The 19,411-nt window shown below is 45.3% G+C and overlaps 1 protein-coding gene across 2 annotated transcripts in view; it reads left to right on the forward strand.

Annotated features, from left to right (window-relative positions):
* The first annotated feature begins 5,701 nt into the window (after positions 1 to 5,701).
* PIAS1 (protein inhibitor of activated STAT 1) overlaps positions 5,702 to 19,411 on the forward strand; it is a 49,262-nt gene continuing 35,552 nt past the window's right edge. For both annotated transcript variants that reach the window (XM_039557602.1, XM_039557603.1), the window contains exon 1: positions 5,702 to 5,753. In XM_039557602.1, the coding sequence (XP_039413536.1) occupies positions 5,730 to 5,753 (24 nt within the window). In that variant the 5' untranslated portion in view covers positions 5,702 to 5,729. The remainder of the gene's footprint in view (positions 5,754 to 19,411) is intronic.

The following is a 19,411-nucleotide window of genomic DNA, read 5'->3' on the forward strand; positions in this document are numbered from 1 at the left end:
CGTAATCCTTATTTAAAAGGCCATTGAAATGGAAATACTTTCTCAAACGCAGCACCGGTGGAGATCTGAGCTGAAGAGCACATGCTGCAGGTGAAACGTCTCCCAAAACACCCTCCCCATCCAGAGGTGAGTGAGTGATGAGACAAAAAGAGGATTTAGAGACAACGTGACTCCAGCAGGCCATGAGAACAATGAGAAGTTCAAAAATAGCAGTATTGACTGGTGGAAAAACAACATACATATAATTTGCAGGTAATTACTGCGGTATAATTAGCTGGGTTGTTTTCATATGAGCCGTCTGAAATGAACTCTGCTTGCTGCTGGAGCTCGGCTTTATTCGCAGCATTCCCATGACTCAAGGGATGCTGTAGGAAGAGTGATTGGGTAAAAAATGAAGATTTTTTTCATAGCTGAGCCCATCTTGGGGCACAGCCTGGCTGCTGCTGCTTTATTCTCAGTTTATCCTCCTCTTCTGGCACAAGAACTGGAAGTTTTGAGCATAATCCCCTCCTATAGCTCTACAGGAATCCCACACGCGGTCCATAATGGGAACTGTAGGACAGGAAAGGGATTCGAATTGTAACAGGCCTTTTTCTAGATCACTCTCTGTGAAAAATTGATATAAATCTGGATTATATGAAATTGTCAGTGTTTTACAGGCACTGAGTGGAGGGATGGGGCAGTAACACGGGACATCCTGACAAGGACTCGCTCTCCATGTTCTGGGAAATGTAGCACCTGAATTATTTTTATTTATTTTATTACCACAGACTTTGCTTATTAAGAATCGTTCAGCATCTGTAGAAACAACTTCTGACTTAAGCACTGGGGCCTTAAAAAATCACTTTTAATTGGAATGAAAGAGCTTCTCCCAGTGAAACCCTGGGTTTGTTGATGCTTTGAGTCTGAGAGTGCAATTAAAAGCCTCCCTCACCTCTGTGATGATATTTTGGAAATAAATGCAGCTTTCTGTAGCCTTCTCCTCATGTTTGAATAGTTCTTGGCCAATTTCAAGCTTCTGGAGGATCTGATGTTTTAAGTATCGCCTGGCTTTGATGCAGAATTTCTCAGCTCCCCATGACCTGCTGTGGTTGCTTTTTACTCTTTCCTCTTGTACTGCATCCACAAATTATGAAAATGGGTGCTAATGACCAAAAAAAAAATCCCAATTGTGATTCATGGAAATGGAATTTTGTTGACAAAAAAAGTGGATTTAACTCGGCCAAAGGAAATGCTTTTACAACTGGAGATGAATATCTCAGGAATGACCATTTCTTCTCGGAGAGAGAACTATTCTAGTTTTAATTTCAAAATAAAAAAGGAAAAATACAACAATTCAAGCAAACGCCTGTAGAAAAGTGAGCAGATCCACCCAACAGGGGCAGTTTTCCCAGGGAAAAGCCACAAAAGTTAATTTTAGGTGAGTAAAACGAAGATAAAGTGGATGCAAGGCCAGGGAAGTGCTGTCACCTTCCCTTGGGCTGCCCGTAACACCTCATCCCAGTACAAAACCAGACCCCCATGAACTTCCAGAATCCTGGAATGGTTTGGGTTGGAAGGCACCTCAAAGCTCATCTCATTCCCCACATCATCCCGAGAGTTGGGGCAAGAAGGGAGAAGCAAATCCTTGGAAAGAATGTGCTGATTGTTGTGCCCATGGCCATTGTCTCGCAGCTGCAAGGCTTTGTGGAGCTGTGGAGCGCGGAGGGAGCCGGGCTTGGAATGTGTCATTCCAGGCTGGGAGTGCAATCTGAGTGCACTGGGCACTCACAAATCGAGGAGAGCAACTCAGTGCTGGCGAAGATTTGCAGAAATCGCAGTGAGGGAGAGCTGGTGCCGTGGCCATGGCAGCTGTGAGTACTCGCTGGTGTAAACCTTACTCCGTGAGTAGAACCATGATACTGGAGAAGGGAAACAACAGGAAGCGGGGAGATGAGGGATGCGTCACACCGTGACACTGCTCACGTAATTACGGATTGCAGAAACTCATTTGCATGTGCTTTCCATCGTGCAGTGCCGCTGCTAGGCCACAGCTCAGAGGTGACATTCCCAAAATGGTCCAGGATCTCTCCCTGATTTCAGATTTCAACTCCCCCTCTGGGAATTGTCATAACGCAGGCAGCAAAGCTGTCAGGAAACTTTCTTTTCAAGGTAGCAGCCCTTGTTTGGGCCCAATTTGTGAGAGGATGGAAACATAATATATATAATTTGATCTAATATTGCTCTTGGATGTGGATTTCGGGGGAGATGTTTGTGCCAGCCAAATCTCAGTCACTCCCCATGAACTTCCTGCTCAGCACATTGAGCAGTGCCACGTATGTTGTTATAAAGACAAAAATGGATTTATTTTATCAGCTATTGGCTACTCCATTGTCTTCTCTTGCAGCCAAGTACTTTTCACTAAAATATACTGCTTTTTCTCTCTCAGAAAAGGGCATTTCACACATTTCATGCCTGCAACAACCTCAGCAATAAAGGGATTTTAATGGCTTGGCCGTGCTTTCTATCAAGAAAAAGTAACTGAGTCTAACTGAGAGCCTATCATTAAATAAGTTCTATTCAGGCTCAGAAATGCCCCAGTATTACTTTTAAGCAGAAAGTTTGGATTATTAGACAAAGAGGGAAAATTCTTGAAGACTTGGACTAATGAAAACAACATGTTAGCAGAAAAAAATGCATATCTGTTCAAAAAATATTATTGTGTCTGAACATGGCTTTGAGCACGTGAGTTATGTGACATGAGACACTTTTGGGGAAGTTACAGAAGAGGAAAATAAAAGAAATGGGGGTGGGAGGCAGATTCTCAGGTCATTTCTTTTACTGCCATATGGCCAAAAGGGGGAAATGTAACTTTTGAAAATTGGGACCTGAAAATATTGAGATTTTGAATGGTTGAGGGAAATCTTGATCTTTCATTTTTCTCTCTCCACAGAGGTTAAAAGCCAAAAAATATTGTAGCTTTAGCTCGGAAGCAGGACAACTGGAGGAATGTTTTGGGGGTGTTCTCCCCTACTCCAGTTGCATCCCTGTATGTCCTTTGGAAATGAAGGGAGAATCCTGACAGATCTGAGTGTTGCCATCACTGCCACAGCTGGAGCCACTGAGAGCACCTCTGGAAATTACTGTGTGTTGACAAAGGCTTTTTTTGGCAATAAACCATCATCTGAGTCTCGGGAGTAGAGAGGAACAAAATTTCATTACATGTAAATAATAGCCTAAAAATAGAAGCGCAGATTGTTTTTCTCATTAAGTTCCTTCTTCATGCTCAAGTATATTCTGCATTGAAAAGGGAGTGACTATCAAAAAGCCCAAACTGACAAAATGAAGAGCCTGGATGAGGTTTGTCTGTGAAAACCCTGGCAGAACCATTTTAAACCTGATTTTCTGTATCCCCAGTTTTAGTTTGCTTCCTTATTTTAATGCAGCTGAAGCCATTCTCAGCCTATTTTATTTAAAGCAAGTTTTGAAAGAGGACGCTGTGGTTTATGGCCATGTGTCAAGTTTGATAGTGTTATGCCATGATTTAGCAAAACACTTTAAGCACATGTCCACATCCCACTGAATTTGGTAGGAAGTGAAGAAGCAGAGGAAAAACTGTTTGCTGTGCAGCAGCCTCATTCAGGGGGAAAAAAGTAATTGAAATAAAACAAGCATTTGCTTTCACACAATTATAGATCTTTTTTGCCAAATCCTTTCAGCTTGACGCAAACTCATTGATCACATTAGATCACGATTATTACACATATTTAATCATTTCAGAGGAAGGGCTCTCCACTGGGCTGGCTCAGGCCACTGAAATAGACGGGCTAATTATGGGACCTGTGGGCGTGCTGGAGTCATCTGACTTTTATGTTTTTAGCTGTCTTGCCGAGCACCCTGCCCCCTCCCCAAACCAGCGTTGCAGACACTGAGATAAGTCTTCATTACACGCGGGATTAAGCCAGAGTATCGGAGTGTTGCTCATCAGCCTCCTCTAATTGCTGCTCATTTTCTGAATGCTTCGTTTGATGTGTCGCAGAACTCCACGAGAACAGCGGACTCTGGGCATCCATGGAAATGGGATGGAGGCATGGCCTGGAAAAGAAAAAGAGGGGTGTCAGCGAGGAGTGCCCCCAGTTTTCTGTCAGTCTGGAGAATATTTCTGGGTGAAACGCTTGGAAATGAAATGTTTGGAAAGAGATACGAGTTGTTTTCTTTGCTAAGCATATCAGGACTTCATATATATTCTTACCAAAGCCAGGATGGCATCAAAAAGCTATTTATTGAACACATACAATGCATGTATGTTCCTTTTCTAAGTTAAGCATATGTGGTCTGCCCACCTTGGTCAACATCCATAGAATTTTGTCCCCGATCAATGGAATGTGACACATCCTGATATGAATCCATTGTCATCCCTACTTACTATGAGTTTTTTTCATTCAGGGAATCAGGACTTCATATAAATATCCTTACCAATAAACAGCATCGTATCAAAAAGCTCCTTAAAGACATTTGACATCTCTGTCCCATTCTCCCCTCAACACAAACGACGTAATTTTAAATCCTGGGTAACCCTTTGAGTCAAATGTTATAAATTTTAGTTCCATAATTACCACCCATGGTTATCTTAGCACAGGTTCCCTGCATGGAACCAAGCACGCCTTGTTTTAATCTGCAGAGTTGAGACATTAAAGCTTTATTTTGTCTTTCAGTGCCCATAATCCGAGCGCTTTCTGAATGTACGATGATAGATTGTATGGCAGCTATGGAAAAGTAGAAAATTTTGTCTCCTTTGTCCTGTTCTGTGGATTAAGATGAAGGCCAAGGGAGAAATTGTCATGGTGATCTATATTTATAGAATAACACACTGGTAGAAAGAAATTGAATCAAGCTACAGTGACTTAAATACTAATATTTAATCCACCCAAATTCACAACTGATGCCATCAACTTGTCAAGGCAGAATTTTGGTAGGTATTTTCCCCTCTGCACTATCTGGTTTGCTCTTGTAAGAACACAAATTTTACTCAAAATTGACACGAAATGGGCATATTTGGATCTCAAATCCCTGCTGTTTAGGACTCCTAAAACACCTGTACTGCTGTTCCTAGGTAACAGGAAAACCCGGGCAAGCTCACAATGATTCCCTGAACTTGTTCGCAGTAGCCCATGGAAATAAAACTTGTAATTCCCCGAAATAAAACTCATCATTTCCCGCTTGATGCGGACCAGGAGCCGGAGGTTACCCGAGCACCCGCTGAGGTACCCCAACCCCATCCCTTTCGGCTCCTAAAGGTCTTAAACCCACGGATTAAGTAGCAGGAAGCGGAGTTGCAAAACCCGATTTTAATCAACATATTTATTACAGCAGGAATGCGCATCCACCGCTTCCCTGTGGCGATCCGGAGGGTCCCCGCCAGGCTGAGGGGAGCCGGGGCGCGGGTCCCTCTGGGAGCGCGCAGCGGGGACGGCGGCACCGCGGGGGCCGCGCTGCGCAGGGCGAAACTTTGCGGGCAGGGCGGCGGCCACACGGTGTCCCCGGGGCAGCTCGGGAACCCCGCCGAGGGCCCGGGCGCTGCCGCGGCCCCGAGCCGAGAGCTCCGGCCGGCGCTGCCCGGCGGGGACCCCCCGCCCGAGGAGGCACAAAATGGCGCCGCGATTCAAACGCTGCGCGCTGCGGGCGGGCGGGGCGGCGGGGGGGGGCGGTGTCCCGGCGGGGTTCACTGCGCCTGCGCGCAGAGTCGCAAGATGGCGGACAGTGCGGAACTAAAGGTAAAGCGCAGCTCCGGGTCCCCCCGCGGCGCCGCCGGGGCCGCGGCCGAGACCGACCCGGGGCGAGACGAGTCCCGCCGGGGCGGCCGCGGCGGAGCCCCGCCGGCAGCGGGGACTGAGGGGCGGGGCGGTCGGGGAGCGGAGCGCGGAGCTGCCTCCCCTCGCCGCCCCCCCTCGCCGGCCGCGCTCCGCCGGGCGGCCCCGCCGGCAGCCGGGGCAGCGCGGGCGGCTCCGCTCCGCGCCCGCCGGGTTGGGCTGCGCCGCCGCGGGCTGAGGGCGGCGACCGGGGGAGCCCCCGCGGGTGCCGGCGCGGGGCGGCGCGGCCGCTCCCGGGGCGGGGGACGGAGCCCCGGCGCCCCGCGAAGTTTGCAGGGGAGTCCGGCGGGAGCGACCCCCGGCAGCGGCGGCGCCCGCGGTGACAGCGGGGGGACCGCTCCGGAGAGCGCGGCTCGCCGCCCCTCGGGTAAATAAAGAACGTCACAAGCAGATGTGGAGGAGTTCCGCGGTGTTGAGCTGGCGGCGGTCCCTGTCATCCTGCGAAACACATGGAAACGGGGCGCTCCGAGCCACCCCGGAGCGGGGCCGGCGCTCCCCAGGCGGGGGTCGCTGGGTTTGGGGGATTTTTGGGGGGTTTTGGGGGCTCACCCGGGGGGCAGGAGTGGGAGCAGCTCTGCCGACCGCGGAACTTTGGATTTCCTAGCGCGCAAAAGAAGCAGCAATTTTGAGGAACAGCACTCGTAGGATAGAGGGTGGTGGGGTATCCGCTGTGTACACGTACAACAATCCAAGGAAAAGACCCCCCGAAACTTTACAGGCGCTTTGAGGCCGTGTGTGGGTGCAGACTGTGCCCTGCACACCCAGCAGGGTGGTAAAAGTTTCAGAGTTTCCTTGCAGTTGTCACAGGGTCGTTATTCACCCGGAGGGCTCCTGCCTCCTCCTTTAAAGTTCATAGAGTGAACGGCACAAATCAGGTGGATGTTAAATGTGTACAAGTGCGTTAAATGTGCAACATAAACTACCGAATATGTCAAGTATGACTAAGGAAATATTTCGTCTTTCCCTAGAGGTTTGGTAGATCTCAGTTTTCTGTGTATCAAAGGTATTGTGCGCTTTCATTTTTAGATGCTTGAGGAGCTGTCAGCAGTTAAATATAAAATCTTGAGTGTGTTCTGACTTCTGTGGGTCGGGACCCTTCAGATCCTCCTTTAAATCCTCGTCTGGCCTTCGTTTCTCTGGGTATCTTCAGACCATATTGTATTGCTTGAGCTGTGTAGTCCTTAAGCCTTTTTTCTTTTCAAACTGTGCTTCCCGCATAACGAGATCAAAGGGTTAAGATGTGATTCCAGCGCTCAACTTTTGTTAATTTTAGCGTGGCAAATGGAATAGTGTGTTTTGGTAACTAACTCTGAGAGTTGCGGGGTGCACAGCAGCCAGTTTGGGTTTATGTGATGCCTTTATTAGCAAGACTGACTCAAAAGGAGTTAAAAGAGATGGGAGATAGGGAATAAAGTCATTCCAAACCTCTTAATTGATCGCTCTTTGAAGTCTCCTTCTTGAGAACCGGTAGAGAGAAATCACAATTTTTTAAATTCATGTTTCCTAAAGTGCCATTGCTGCCTCAGGGGTGTGGAGGGTAAATGCCAAACTGACTATTTTATTCTCAATTTCAGTTTTCTGCTCAGGTTATGGAGTGGTACTTGCAGGCAGGGACTGTAGGATGGCACTCTATGAACAGTTGGGCTTTTTTCTGTAGCTGTGAGAGCTTGGCAGTTTGCATAAGAAAAAAACAGTTGCTTCATAAATTCATACTTTGAAGACCTCAGGACATTCTCCTTCTTTTGTCTTTAGACTGCATAGAATTACAAAAGGTGTGTGGGTGGGTCCTGCTCTGTCAGGAAGGAGAGGGGGCACAAAATCTGCTTGGGGTTGTAGCTGTCACCCTGCAGCTCTCCAGGACAGCACGGGTCCTGAAGTACTGCAGGAGGTGAGCGCTCCTTGGAAAAATCTGGCTCATGGAAAGCCCTGACATCGTGGTTGGGGGCACTGGGTATTTTTTAAGCGGGAGTAAATCCCCAGAAAACATGCTTTTAAGTTCTGTTTTTGGGAGTTGAAAGGAAACTAAGGGAGGGTTTGTGATGAAGACTCTGCTGTTTGAAGAATGGCCAGTGAATTCCTTTAATTATTTTAATTTTCTTAGGTAAAACCTTTTATGGTTCTCCTCTGATTAGTTAGCAAATGGGATTGATTTCAGATTTAGTGATCTTTAAAAACTGAAATCAACTGTAATATTTGGGCAGGGTCTCTTTTGCCTGGCCAGAAAAAGTTTGTCAGAAAAACTTACAAGTTTCTAAAACTTTGTTGCCTTCCTGTGCAAAGAACCCGGGGGTTACATGTGGGGAGTGTCACATGTGGGAATTAGGGAATGTGATATGATGGGTGCTATTGCCAAAGGAAAATTAAAGTTCTTGCTCCCTCCAGAAAAACAGTGGTCAGTCCTCCTTGCCACATTTTTTCATGGAGTTTTAATCATGAAATTGCCCTTCCTGTAATGTATTTTCTTACCACAAGCAAGACTGTTTCAGCCTTTTTGCCCCATTTGGGATTGTTTGTTCTATTGGAAAAACAATAACCAGATAAGATCAAACATACTTTGCAGATCCCAGACTTGTGAGGTTACCGAGTTCCTCAGGACTCGGGAAGGTTTGGGTAAATTGAAGCAGTATGTTATCCTTTCTGCTGCTGAAAGAAGGTAACTGGAAAGTTTGTTCTTCAGAGTTCTCCCTCACTCTGAGGCTGAGGCATATGTGAATTTTCCTGATCTTAATTACTATTCCTGTCTAATTGCACACAGACTCTAATTTATCTCAAGGTAAGCTATTTAAAGCTCTTTCTAATTGGAAGGAGTATACTTGAGTGATTAAATCTTTCCTTCAATATTTCTTACATCTCTTTAAATTGGTTATTAGATTGTTGTGATCTTTGCCTTCTACTCCAGCATTTTGGAAATCATTACACAGTTTGCAATAATCAATTCAATTAAACATGGATCAAAGAATGAAAAAGCAAAGCTTATGTTCAAGTATTGTCATTCTTGATACTGTCCTAAGAAGCTGGTTTGGAAAGCACATGCTGGGAGGTTTTCTCCTTTGTTCTCTCTCCTTTTAAGAAAGTGCCTTTGGGGATTGAAGAGATCCCTGGTGTGTTTCTTGTTAGACATAATTTATACTTTAAAAAAAAAAAAAAAAGTGAGCCAAGAGTTTGAATGAAAATTCATCACAGCATTTCCACACAATGGTGAGGAAAACAAGCCACTTAGAAATGCTCAGTTGGGAAATACCCCTCCCCAAAATCGAGGGAAGCAGTTCTGGAGGGGGACAGCAGTGCTTTCAGGGAGTGACAGCAGTGACAAATGGACCTGTGCAATTGCATCCCCAGTTCGAATAAGTGTAATCTACCTACTTCAGTGTTCAATTAGAATTTTACACTTCTGCATTATGAACTATTTTTGCTTAATCCTTTTATAAGTTACTGGGGTTGCATGTTGCTGAGATTAAAGTAAATATAATCTACTTTTCATTGTTACCGACTCCATGGATTACATTCGTTCGCGCTGTAATTTGGTGTGTGTCAGCAGAATTGGTTTTTTAACTGGTTTTTGGTCTGGGTATCTTCTTTTGAGCTTTTGGTCATCAGCACTGGGGTTGCAGATATCAGAGGGATAAAATTGGCAGCTGAACTGTCGAAGCCCCAATCCATAACCCCTTTTTATTGCCAATAAACCGCAGATTGTCGTGTGCACATAAATACAGTGTCAGTGCACTTGTGGATAAACCTTCCCCATCCTGGAAAGATCTGTGGGTCTGTGCAAGTGAAATTCTTGTGAGAAGGAAGGGAGGAAGGTATCAGCACCAGCATTTCGTAGAAGTTGGTTTTAATTAATTTACAGATCATTTTTCTTTTGCTTACAAAGATATTTAGAAATTCCAGTTACAAGCAGGTAGCAGATGCATCTTATTTAGGTTTCTTGCATGAGAAAAGTGTTCCTGCAGGGAGGGGAAGTGCCCACGACTGCCTGGCCATTGATAAGAATGCTCATGGATCAGGCACACAAGACAAATAGTTAAAAACATCCCATGGAGCAGGGTGTGGACAGTTCAGATACCTCTGATATTGAAGTTATTTATAGGGATGCAGCCTCTGAGTGCTGTGGTTTATACCCTGCCCTGCATCCACCAGAGGCCAGGGAAGGGCAGACTTGTCGCTAATGTGTTTGGCACCGTGGGATCGAGTTCCTGGAATCTCTTCTCGGAGAAATCAATGTCTCATCAGTTCCCTCTGTAGTGCCATTAGAGTGAAAACCAAAACAGAACTTCAGGCACTTGAGACCCGAGTGCTGCCTGTAATTGTTCTGAGATACCCCCAGCCCTTTCCCATCCTGATGCCTTTCGCTGGAGCGTCTCCTGGAATCCTTGTTTGTCCTAAAGCTTAGAGTGAGTTGGGCTGGTGGATTCCATCCAGTGGCCTTCACTGGACTCTGCTAAAAGTATGGAATTTGAAGCAATAGTCCCTTGGTTGCTGAGAATCAGCATTTTGGAAGGGTTAATTTTTGGATCACTCAGTGTTCCAGAGGATTTGTGGCTGGAGAATGGATTGGATCTCTCGTGGCTTTTCTCTTACACAGGGCGTTGGTCTTTGGCTCCATGAGGGCAAGAATTTCACCTACAGACCTGAAGTTGTGTCAGAAATGTTTGCTTTTGCTGCTGTGCTTCCAGTGTAGAGACTTTTGCTTTACAGGTGCCCTTCTAATGGAAAACTCGGCTTTATCACCCTCCATAAAAAGTAGTAAAAGCCTTTTGAAAACCCTGGATTTCAGAGAAGAATGCAAACATGGCTTTTATGTGAAAAACTTGTCTGTAAATACCTTGTGTGTCTTGTGCTGTCCCCCTTCACCTCTGATTAACAGAATTGTGCCTGCAAAAATCACAGAGAAATGTTTGTCCTGTTCTCGGTGGGGGAGAAAAGGGGAAATGTTCGTTTTAGGTGATGGGGCAGATGGATTTTGGAATCCTCTCGGTGAAGCTCAGGTATTGATTGTCTCGTTGCTCTGTCACTGGTCCAGCTCTGTGCAGACCAGTAAGTGCTGAGAGCATCGGTTTGGGCTTTTTAAAGTGGAGATGATTGGATTTTATGACGCAGAAGTTGCCCATAGTACCTTCAATAGCAGTCTGTTCAGGGAAACAAATGCCTTTCTTAAAAGTAGAATCTTTTACTAGGGAGGGGGATGAGGAGGAGAAAGGAGCTTACAAAAGACCGCTTATTTCTGTAATTTTACTCAATGCTATCAAAGCCATTTCAAACATAGTCGCTGCCATAAAATGTGACTATTTCAAAGTAAATTAAAAGCTTGGGGGCTGCAAGACAAACTAGAAGGTATTAAACCTTTGAGAATATACGGAGTTGAGGATGGGGCCAGGAGATGTTGGTTTTATCAGGCCTTGTTCTGCTCTTGCAGATTTTCAGTGGCAGGCAGAACCCCGTGAAACCAGGTTAACAGGATATTATTGTTCTCCCTGTGCTGTGGTTCAAACCTCTGTATTGTCTTTTCTTCTGCCTCTTTGGCTGAGGCTCCCGTGGCTGGTGCAGCTGTATTGATCCAGGAGTTGGTCAGCAATTTGCTTAATCTTATTCTCCTTTTGGGATTAGGGCTGGCTGTGGATGTCTCTGCTGGTCTGTTGTGTTAGCAAGCACTGGGGGGACAGCAGAGTGCTCTGAAGCTTGGATTCCAAGGCTAGGGAAGAGTGGGAGTTAGCAGAGGGTGGGTATTATGGGCTTGTGTGGAATATGGGAAACAAAGAAATGAAAAGCCAGGGTACAATTAGACCAGAGGTCAGCCTAAGCTTGACCTTCATGTCTATAGGAGATGATATACGAGAGATTTATATGGGAAGTGGCATGATAATTAATGAGAAGGAAAAGGAGCCTTTAAAGGCTTTGCTTGGGACTGATGGAGCCCTGGGCTCTGCAGCAGAGCAAAGACTCCGTGGCCATGTGGAAGTTTATTTAGGGGACAGAGATAAGTGCTGGTCACCTCATGTTCAGATGGCTCTGCAGTGAACTTCCCTTGTTTGCGTTAGGAGATGGGAATGAGCTTGCTGGACACATGCTAATAAACATGCATGGCTCTGCCTCCTCTGCTCCGGCCAGGCCTGCCTGGGCTGCAGGAAGCGCTCCAGTGGCCGGTTTCCACCTGGGAAGGACGTCTGACAGTGGGACAGGGAGCGGGAGGCGTTCCAGTCTCTGCCCTGCTTTGAGGCTGACACGGCCAGCAACTCTTCCTTAATAAATGATGCATCCCTTTATCTCTGTAGATAACATCCTTCCCTGTGCCTTACGTGTTTATGGTGTATTCTGAGTGCTTTTTCCCAGTTTCCAGCCCTGGTATAAATTGTCATACTAAATTCTTCAAGCCAGAGTTCAGCAAGACACTCCTATTGGTTTTTCGTGGTGTTACTTTGTTTGACACCTTCTTGCTCCCTTGATCCTGATCATAGATCCCTTGGTGATTCTGATTTGAAGGGACTGTAGGAAATCTGCAGCCCAACCTCTGCTGGAAGCAGGATCAGCTGAGAGGTCAGAACAGGTCACTCAGGACTTGATCCAGTCTGGTGAAACGTCTGAGGATGGAGATGGCACCACCTCTGTGGGCAACCTCTTCCACGGCTTAGCTGTTCTCATGGTGAAAACAGGTTGGTTTGGTGTTTTTTAATATCCATCCTGAGCCTCTTCCTTCAGCTTGTGCTGTGTTCCAGTAGGAAGATCATGGCTCTCTTTCCTTGACATGCTGGAAGGTTGCCAGGAGGTTGCTCCAAAGCCTTCTTTGAATGAGCCCTGTTCCCCAGCCTCCTGCCAGGTCATCCTGCTGGACCTCACATCTGTGACAAAGCAGATTGTTTGGGAATGGGATTTGGACAGGTGATTCCACGCCATGATGTCATTCTCGAGGAGTTTTTACTCCTGAGGATTTCTGTTAGTGGACATCCTCGGCAGTGTGCAAAAGTAGTTCCTGAGACTGTCCACTGGTACCAGTGGAAAAGGTGGAAATTGCTGCCAAAAAATTAAATTTCATAAGCAGTGGACATTCAGAGTGGAGAAGGTGACACACAGTGGGCAGCTCTTCCAGGAGGCTCCATGAAATTACTGTCCATTTTGAAGCTTGGGATACCAAGCTCTCCCACTCTTTTCCCCTTTTCCATTAAATACATGGTTCTAAAGCAGATGGAAAACTGAGCTCGATCTCCTTGCTTGGCTGCAACACCTGAAGTTGCATCTTTTGTGGCCACAGTCAGTGGAGTGTGCAAACATGTGATAAATGTTCTCAGAAGTTTGTGCTGGGCAGACCTCAGAGGCCTGGCTCTTCTAAGATGGATTTACACAAGATATTCAACTGAAAAATGATTAGTTCGTGTGCAAAATAGAATATGAGATAAAAATAGCAGCAAACTGAGTTTTCCTTGGCAGTTTAGCCTAGGTGCAGCACACTATTCCATATTTTTAAAAAAAAAAAAAAGCAGAAGCCAAATGCAATAGGGATAATTTGGTTCAGGTAAAATCTGTAATCTGAACTGCAGGAGAGTCCTGTAAAAAGTTGTGGGGATGAGAATGTTTTTGATACATTCATTCCTCATATTGTTTCTCGAGACTCCCTTGACAAAATGATCTCACTTTTGTGCAGATGTTGTATCTTGTTTCCCTGGTGCAAAATAAGAGGCTTTGAAGCAGTCCAAGTATTTGTGTAGATTTTCAGCTTCTTGGAAAAGCTGTTGGAGCCAGCTCTGCTCAGGCTGTGGATGGAGCTGTGAGTGCACCTAGAAATGCACGGCACAAGGATGAGAAACGTGGGACAGAAACAAAGCTGTTCCTTTTGGTAGGTTCTGTGTTGATTTAACAGCATCTCATCTGTGAATCTGCTGAGGCCACTCCATGGCAGGGCTTCAAATTTTTTTAAACCAAGTATCAGAACTGTTGTTGGTTTGAATCACAAGGATTTTAGATAATATTTTTCTAAAGGGTGTCCACCCAGGTCTTCATTCAGTTAATTCCTACTTTTACCTCTTTGCTGTTAAAATTTGACTCTTTCTGTTCTGCGGTAACATTTTTATTCGAGGCCCTCGACAATGTCACTTGGGTTTCGGAGGAAATGGCTAAAAATAAATGTGTTATAAACTGATTCTTAGGAGTGGAAAAGTGGCTGTGGTGGTTCAGACCAATTCTCCCTGGTGTTGTCCTCCTGCAGCTTCTGGAAATGAGTCAGTGGGGAAAGCAGCAACAGGGCAAAGTGGGAGAAATACCTGTCCCCTTCCTGCCATATTCCTCCATCTCCAGCCACTTCAGCTCACCTCTCTGGATCCAGTGGGCTGGATGAGCCATAATAAATCTGTTTCCAAGTGCCTGCCTAGGTTTCTCTTGAACCTTTACAATCTGATTTTGTTTGCAGTGTTTTGGGAGGAATTTCTGTTCTGCTCTTTGCAGTGTGAGGACCCTGCTCGTGTCATTTTGAGCCTGCTTCCATCCATGGCTGGTGTGTGATGGAGGAGGGCAAACAGCTCATCCCTGTCCATCTCTGTGTGCTGCTCTAGGTTTTCTAGATTGGATCATAGCTGTCACCAGGTCCTCTATTTTGAGGTTGAAAACTCTTAGCTTTTGTTATTTCTTCATTAGGGGAGTTGTGCTGGACTTGTGCCATCCTAAGAATGTTTCCACTTCCCGTGTGTGCGTATATATTTATTTTTCTATGATGAGACCACCAAACCCACCCGCACTTGGAGCTTTGGGTGAAGCAGGAATTTATATAATTTAGAATGATTTCTTATTTGCTCTCTGCTCCCTTTCCAATGATTTCTCCCAGTGATTTGTGTGCTTGCAGCTGAGCTGATGTTTTCATACCTGTGTTTATCTTGGGCCCAGCTGTGGCAAAGGTCACCCCCGAGCTCTGTAAAGCTCTGGGCTGGCTGCTCTGCTTTTCCCACAGGCATCACTTAAGTGATGGACATTAAACTGGGCTCTGCCAGTGATGCTTCATCCTTAAAACCCTGCTGATCCCTAGGTTTTCTTGGATGTTCAGGAACAGGTTAAGCCGAGTGTGCCAGTGCAGAACTCCACGCATGACCTTCCTCTATTGTTTGCTCTTGGAACAGCTCAGCCACAATGGTAACAGAAGAACTTTGAATAGCAACTGAGGATCTAGGGCCTGGTTTTATTTTTTTGAAGAAGTTATTAATGCTGGAGGAATACTCAGCTTGTGTGTGCAGACTGGATTTTCATAGTTTCCTTTGACCTGTGCTATTCTGTTGTTTTTAAACACATGGAGGACTCTGAGGTGGTGCCAAGCTGTTTTAAGGGGAAGCAGAGATGTGTTGGAACTTGTTTCCTATGTTCAGTTCACTCGAAAAGTTTGGTAAAATGTGCCTTTGTTTTTCAGAGGACATTCACACAGTTTGGTAAAGGGCTTGAGCTAAATAATAACTGATTAACTTCAGGGACTCCTTAATTTTTTGGGCCCACATGATGGTGTCTCGATGCCTTTATTTTTATTTTTCCCCAATATTTTTCCTTTTGACATAGAGGCTGAGCAGTGAAGCAATTGGAACATCCTTACCTGGAAATAGGAGCTGTACGGTGTTATCTAGTGAGCGGATCAGAAGGCACAAAGGTGAAGACAATTCATACTAAAATTCCCTGCTGAAACCCGGGAAATGCCTTGTTTTGTCACGGGACCCTAAATAATCCCTCGTGCCCCTGTGCCTGTGGCCCGTGTGTGTAAAAGGGACAGGCAGGACATAAATTCATGAACGTGTGAGAGTTATTCAGAGGCCATTAATGAGCTGCAAAAGACTTGTCTATATGCAAATTCCTATTCAGAGTGGGATTTGGATGAGGGTGGTTAATGAGGTGGGGCAGTGGTTTGGTCAGTCAGGATGAAAAGGAGCAGTGAGTGGAGCATCCTTCTCCCTCTGCCCCGAGAGTGGGATGGGAATGGGGGGAGGAAGGCTTGGAAAAATGAGGGAGTGTTTGACTCTGCAGTCAGCGCTGCAGAAACTGCACCTCTCGCTTGGTCGGGATTTTGATAACTTTGCTATCAGAATTTTCTTAGGCAGCTCTTTGGATCCTGGTTTGTTCTTGTGGCTGAAGCCAAGTGAATGCAGGATCGTGCTTGGAGTTTACTTGCAATGGTTTTCACGGATTTTAAATCATAGGTGTGGCTGAAACTTGGCTTCTTAAAAATCCCTCATTCCATCAAGTGGTTTGTTTCCATGCAGGGTAGGGGTTATTGTGGGAATAAATTAATTGTGTTCAGTCTTAGTCTGGTTGTTAGAAAAAGTGTCTGGAGGATGAGGTGGTGGGTTGGGGCCCTAGGAAATGAAATATCCCTCTTCCCACCAAGCAAGTGTCCTTAGCATGTGCCAGAGTAGCAGGAAAATGTTTCTGTAGGCCCTGCTGTGCTCTGTGTGGGCCAGGAAAATATTGCATACAGAGTATATATAGTGTTCTAACTCACTGCATGCTTGAGCCTATAGGTAACACTCTGCTAATACACAGAAAAATGCAGTTTTCTGGCATGGACAGCTCTGGAAGCTGGAAGGAGAGAGTATCCCGAATTCTGAGGGGTGAAGTAGGATTGTGGGGTTCAGCTCAGCTTTGCCAGGAGTTCAGGCCTTGCTTAAGATGCATCTTCTCAGTCTCTCTCTGGCTGCACGCTCATTCAAAGCCGTTTCTTTCTCCTCATTGAAGGCTGAAGAAAAGCAGGAAGATCTGCTTCCTCTGCTATTCTTCTGTCATCTTTCTGCATTTTTACATAGTGGGAAGAAGCCCTGCGTTGTGGGTGATATGAAAAACTGAACTTCCTGCTTTCCCTTCTCCCTTTCTTTGTGCCCGGGGCTCTTTGAGCGCCAGCCCCGGGATCCGCATTCAGGCCTTGGCACGGCTGCCGCCCCCTCGCTCTCCTTCCAAGCTGTGCTGCTTCTTGGAATGAAATCCCTGGGATTCCTGACAGTCTCCCTGATTCTTTAGTGCTGGCAGCAGCAGCCAGAGAAGTCATCCGTGTCTCATTAACTGACTGACCCAGGATCCCCAGTCCGCCGCGCTGGGAACTGGGTTGAGGACGGGCTCAGGGAGGTTTTCAGGGGGAGCTGAACTTCTCCCTGCCAGGATTTTCACCTGGGCTTGGATTTGCATCACAGAAGTTTTGCTGCTGATTTCTCTAAAAATATATTTTAGCACTTTAAAATTAATCTGTGTCAATATGTGATGTGTAAATGCTAATTTTATATCATCTTGCTGCTTGCAATAAATAATTCCAGCCTCATGGTTTCTTGGTGCTGGTACCTAAAATCCTGAACCTGTAGGTTTGCAGGTAGCTGCTTCTATAAAAAAGAAAGTAATTCTTCTAATATAACAATATCATTCTTAACTAATACAGTGGAAAACCATTTCAGAGGTGCAAATCCTTTATTTAAATAGAATAAAAATGGAATGTAAAAAGACAATTTCTCAGGATTCTTCAAGCTTTTAATTAATCTTGATGACTTACTGCCATATGACTGCTTAAAAAAAAAAAGCTGTGTACTTTGCCTGCCTGACGCAATTGCTGTGCATGGGTTTGAAGACCTTAGGAAATAAAGAAATGTGGAATAGTAGCTCTCTCTTTTAAACTTGGCTTTTACCATGCAGAGGCCAGGGTGATTGCTTGATGGAATCCTTGTTCTCAGCTTATTGACACAGTGGGAGCTTGTGGCTCCGCGGCTCATTTCTGTGATAGCAACTCAGGCTAATTGTTGGTAGTAATGAATTATTATTCTCAGTGCTATTAGAAGGGAATGGGGTGTTTGGTCAGTGTATTTCAGAGGGATTTGTTGTCAGCAGATTTATTTCCTTTGGGAAGGGGAGTCTTTTCGTGGTAAATTATTATTTCCCATACCTGATGTTTTATCTTATCTCGTTGTTTTCCTGTTCTCCCTTCCTTCCGCCTTTCCTTCCTTCCTGCCTCCCCCATTTTAAGATGTTTTTGACCTGTTACTGGAGGCTTTTCTGTATTCCAGCTAAAATCCCAACCAAACATCCTGGTGCATCCTGTGGGATGGATGTGACCACGGTGATCATGGTCCCTGGTACCCACTGACAAGGCCCAGTCTCCAAACCAGTTCCCAAACCCTGGGAATTCATTTCTCAGAAGGGAAGTTTGCCTCAAATTCCAAAAGGACCCATTTATTTTGTCATGTTCCGTTTTGGCTTTCATGGGTTTTCTTTCTTTTTCGAGTGTGAATTGTGAGCTGATCACTCCAGTTTTGCAGTTTCCCCTCTCTTGGGGCATTAACGGAGCCATTGGTTACTTTTCAGGGAAATGAGATTCAATTATGTACTGCCTTCACCCTGCTGTTCAGTACTTTGCAAATCAGTATCCAAATTTAATATGATTCTTAATTAAACCTTCTTGAGATACCAGAATAATAGTCAGGGATGATGTAGTCTGTCTCCTGTGCTGCATCCTAGAAAATGGGACGAATGAGGAGAAAAAAAGGGACAGTTTGGATATCTTTGAGTGCATAATCTCATATCTTGAAGTGTTATCTCATTCGGAGCTAATTAAGAGCAAAGTTTTAGTGGATAACTAATTTTTCAGCGCTGGGTGATAACTTACAGCACGTGGAGAATAAATCACTGTGCAAGGTGCAGATAGCAAGATTTTACTTTTAAAATCTTGGAGGAAAACCTGCACCTCTTACGGCAATAATTAGTTTTAATCAAGTGCTGTTTAAGTTGACAAACACAAGCCAAGTAATAATGTCTGTTGATGCAGCAGAGATTCACGAAGCTTTGCAGGCAAACATCAAACCCTGCGTGTAGGAATGTTGGTCTTGGTGTGTGTCCTGCTGCTAAGAGGCTCTGGAAGCTGCTCCTGGAAGCTGCCTCTTTATCCACGTTGCAGTGAGTACATTCACTGAATTCCAGGTGCATTCTTCTCCAGCTTTCCCTCAAAATTGACTTGCAAAAGCTCCGTGTGCTTCATGCAGGTATTTGAGATATTTAGAAAGTAACCAGAGCTGTTCGCTGGGGTTGTGTTGGGAAAGCATGGCTGGAAGGGAGTCTGACAGGACAATCCTGTCTGTAAATCCCAGATCACTCAGAGAGTTGGTGTGACGGTTTATTTTGTGTTAGTGGTAGATTCTGAAGTGGATGTTTTATTTTTTTAAATCACTGAGGGAAGGGAAATTAATGTGAATTTGTGACCTCCCGCGTGGCTTCTTGGTCCTGTCTTTTTTTATACAAAGAGACAGCATTTCAGACTGTTCCTGAGTGCTCTAACAGTTGTTATATCTTGATTAGAACGCTGTAAACCTTTGTCACAGTGATTCTAAGAGGACACAGTGTGTTTAGGAAGCTCTTTACACATCTGTTTGCAGCTGGCTGGGGCTCCACTGCTCCTCATTCCATAGGAGTTGGCTCTTCTGTCAGCCAGGAAGGCTCAGTGAAGAATATTCTTAATAAAAAGTAAATTTGTCTGGCAATGACCCTCTCCCAAATAACTGTGTTCACTCTTAGCCTTAGGTGTGAGTTGTTTGCCTGCAGAGAGACTCCTGTGTCAGAGCCAGGATTTCCCAAAC

The sequence above is a fragment of the Corvus cornix genome, chromosome 10, assembly GCF_000738735.6.
Source record: "Corvus cornix cornix isolate S_Up_H32 chromosome 10, ASM73873v5, whole genome shotgun sequence".
Classification (NCBI taxonomy): Eukaryota; Metazoa; Chordata; class Aves; order Passeriformes; family Corvidae; genus Corvus; species Corvus cornix.